Raw genomic sequence first — 2,652 nt, 5'->3', positions numbered from 1 at the left:
TGCTGAACCAGTAATAGTTATTATTATCACTGTTTTATTAGCAGTGTGGTTTCTAATTTGATTATCTTTAAGCTAGAAACTTCCACTTCTTCTATGGAATTTTGAATTAACCTGCACATCAGACCTTTTAGCAGGCAGCTTCCCAACCACAGACTTAAAAGATGGATCCCAAGACAGTTGATGATGAGCACTCAAAGATGGCATTCAAACAAGCTCTGAGCCCCACATTTTTATTACAAACTACAAGTAAATCTGACAGCCAAGCTATAACAGTACAAGCAACACTTCTCACAGACTGTTTAAATCATTCTTTCCCCAGTTCCAACCTGTCCTCACTCAAGTTATTTGCTGTGTGCTTCCCTTCAGTCTTGCACATGTGTAAACAGAAATGATTTTGTGCTGGTCTCTACCTTTACATCGAGCCTCCTGGATGTTTGCACTCCATCTCCCAAATGAAATGCACCTTAGTTCTTCTCTAGCTCCAGACAAGATGAATCCTTGGGGACAGCTCAGCTGGCACACAGTCCCAGCAACAGCTGGCTCCAGCCCACATTTGGGAGGGAGAACTGTAACACCTGCTGGTTTCTGGAGGATGGGGCAACGCATTTCTACAAAAGACCAGTAGAACATCCTTTATACTCATATACATGAAGTATATATATCAAGAAAAATATGCAAATCAAGTCATACGGCATCTCAAGAGGGAACACAAAATACAAAGACTTTTTAGGAGTCCGTATGTGCTATTAGTGCATCAAAACAGTAAGACCTGCTGAAGCTTTGTACTCCAGTGATGACCGAAGTCAACAGTACCCAGGATACCAGGCCTTCTATTTTCTTACTCGTGCTTTTTAGTGGGACAGAAACAAGGTATTTTTTGTGTGGGTCCACTATATCTCAGTCTCTCTCTATGTTTTGGGGTTTTTTGGTGTTTTTTTTTTTGTCTTTCTTTACAACTTCAGTTTTCATTGCTGCTTTGTAGCTGCATTTCCTTGTCTTCTGTGGAAGCCAGAGCTTCACAACAGGAGAGAGGTATGTGTTGCCTTCTAAAGCTTTTACACTGTCTCTTGAAATAGGAATGAGAGAAGAAGAAAGGACGTCCTGCCCTGAGCTCACTGTAGTTTAGGGGCACGGCACGTGATTTTTGCCTACTGCATTCCAAACTGAATGAAATTAAGCTTGGTCTTGACTGGGTTCAAACCCAGATACAAAGACTCAGGGTGACCATAAAAGGTAGTTGACCTTAAGCCTAGAAGCTTAAAACGGAAGTTTTGGACTATTTTATTACTAGAAATCACTACAAATTCTGACAACCATTTACACTGAGTGTAAATGTCCCAAAACAGGTTCAATTGTCACAAAGCTCTGTTTCATTTTTGAGCTGTTGGGTTTTTTTATTTTTCATGTGAGGCAAGGGATGTTATTTTTACTTCAATCATGGAGGCATTAACAAACAGGGAAAGAAGGGATATCCCAAGAATGCAGTACATATACCTTCAGTAATGTTTCTTACAACAGATAACAAACAAGCGCACAAGAAAAAAAGCTTTGTTATTTATAGCCCATGGGAAGACTTGTAACGCCTTAGCTACTCAGTGAAGAAAGCAGACAAGTCTTTACACAAAGGGAATACAAAGAAGAGTCCAACTTGGCTGGAGAAGAGAAAGCTCTCTTCATCTCTTAGCAATGGTTTAATGACACAGAAGCGATTCACATTCAGAACACTTCATATCCCTTTCCTTTTCTTTTCCAAAATACGCAGCAAATAACTGTAAACTAGTTCTTTTTCATGAAACAAAATTTAAAGAGTCTAAGAATTCTAAGTATTTCCTGCGCTTTAAACTCTCGATACTGAAATCAAGTTTAAAGTCCCAGCAATTAATAACTGCACTTCATTTCAACAGGATGCAAAGATCACAAATGTTAACACATTTGTTCACTGCAGGAAGAAACTGTTGGCTACACAATGTAAAAGAACTCCAGAAAAAAAAAAACAACCTGAAAAAAAAACCCCAAACCCTAACCCTTGATTGCTCACCAGAGGAAGGAAAATGACAAACAGGAGAAATATCAGAAACTAAAAATAATGTTTGAAAAGTCAACTTAAAAGCACTAAAATGTATACTACTCAGGGATCAAGTAGAAGAAAGGCTGTGAAAGGTGTAAGCATGAAAAGCTGAAAAGACTGCAGCTCTTTGGGAAACAGTTGAGACAGTTCCAACTATACTAGCAAAATCCTTGCAGAGCACAGTCCTGAAACATTGGACAAACATTCAGGATAACCTTTGGTGTACCTAGCCTGATGGAATCTCTTCAAGTGGGACAGGTTTTTTACCAGAAAAAAAACCATGTAAATAGTGTTGTTTAGCTTTTTTATCTGTGCTCAGTTCCAGAATTTGATCAAGCTGACCCAGGAGGTCTGGACTTCATGAGGAGCAAGGTGTTATCCATCATATTAGTCATATGGATAGGGAATTAACAGAGAAAAAAGAGTACTTCTAAGGAGAGACAAGAATCTGCTCTCATCTGCAACTGCCTGTGATAACACAAAACTGTATTATAATGCTTAACATCAAGAGGAACTTCAATACTGTAACAAAAAAGATTACCAAGCAAATTACACCTCTTTCCTTCAAGGCCTTTGCAAACAGT

At 38.8% G+C, this 2,652-nt stretch overlaps 1 protein-coding gene across 1 annotated transcript in view; it reads right to left on the bottom strand.

The window, feature by feature from the left end:
• The window catches only part of SVEP1 (sushi, von Willebrand factor type A, EGF and pentraxin domain containing 1), a gene marked incomplete at its 5' end in the record, with an annotated part of 105,546 nt that overhangs the window by 68,978 nt on the left and 33,916 nt on the right, over positions 1-2,652 (bottom strand). Inside the window, one exon of the mRNA XM_010141522.1 lies at positions 411-608. Within this exon, the coding sequence (XP_010139824.1) occupies positions 411-608 (198 nt within the window). The remainder of the gene's footprint in view (positions 1-410; positions 609-2,652) is intronic.

The sequence above is a fragment of the Buceros rhinoceros genome, unplaced genomic scaffold, assembly GCF_000710305.1.
Source record: "Buceros rhinoceros silvestris isolate BGI_N320 unplaced genomic scaffold, ASM71030v1 scaffold15458, whole genome shotgun sequence".
NCBI lineage: Eukaryota > Metazoa > Chordata > Aves > Bucerotiformes > Bucerotidae > Buceros > Buceros rhinoceros.
The sequence above is the reverse complement of the archived record's forward strand: the minus strand, read 5'-3'. Positions and strand labels throughout refer to the sequence as shown.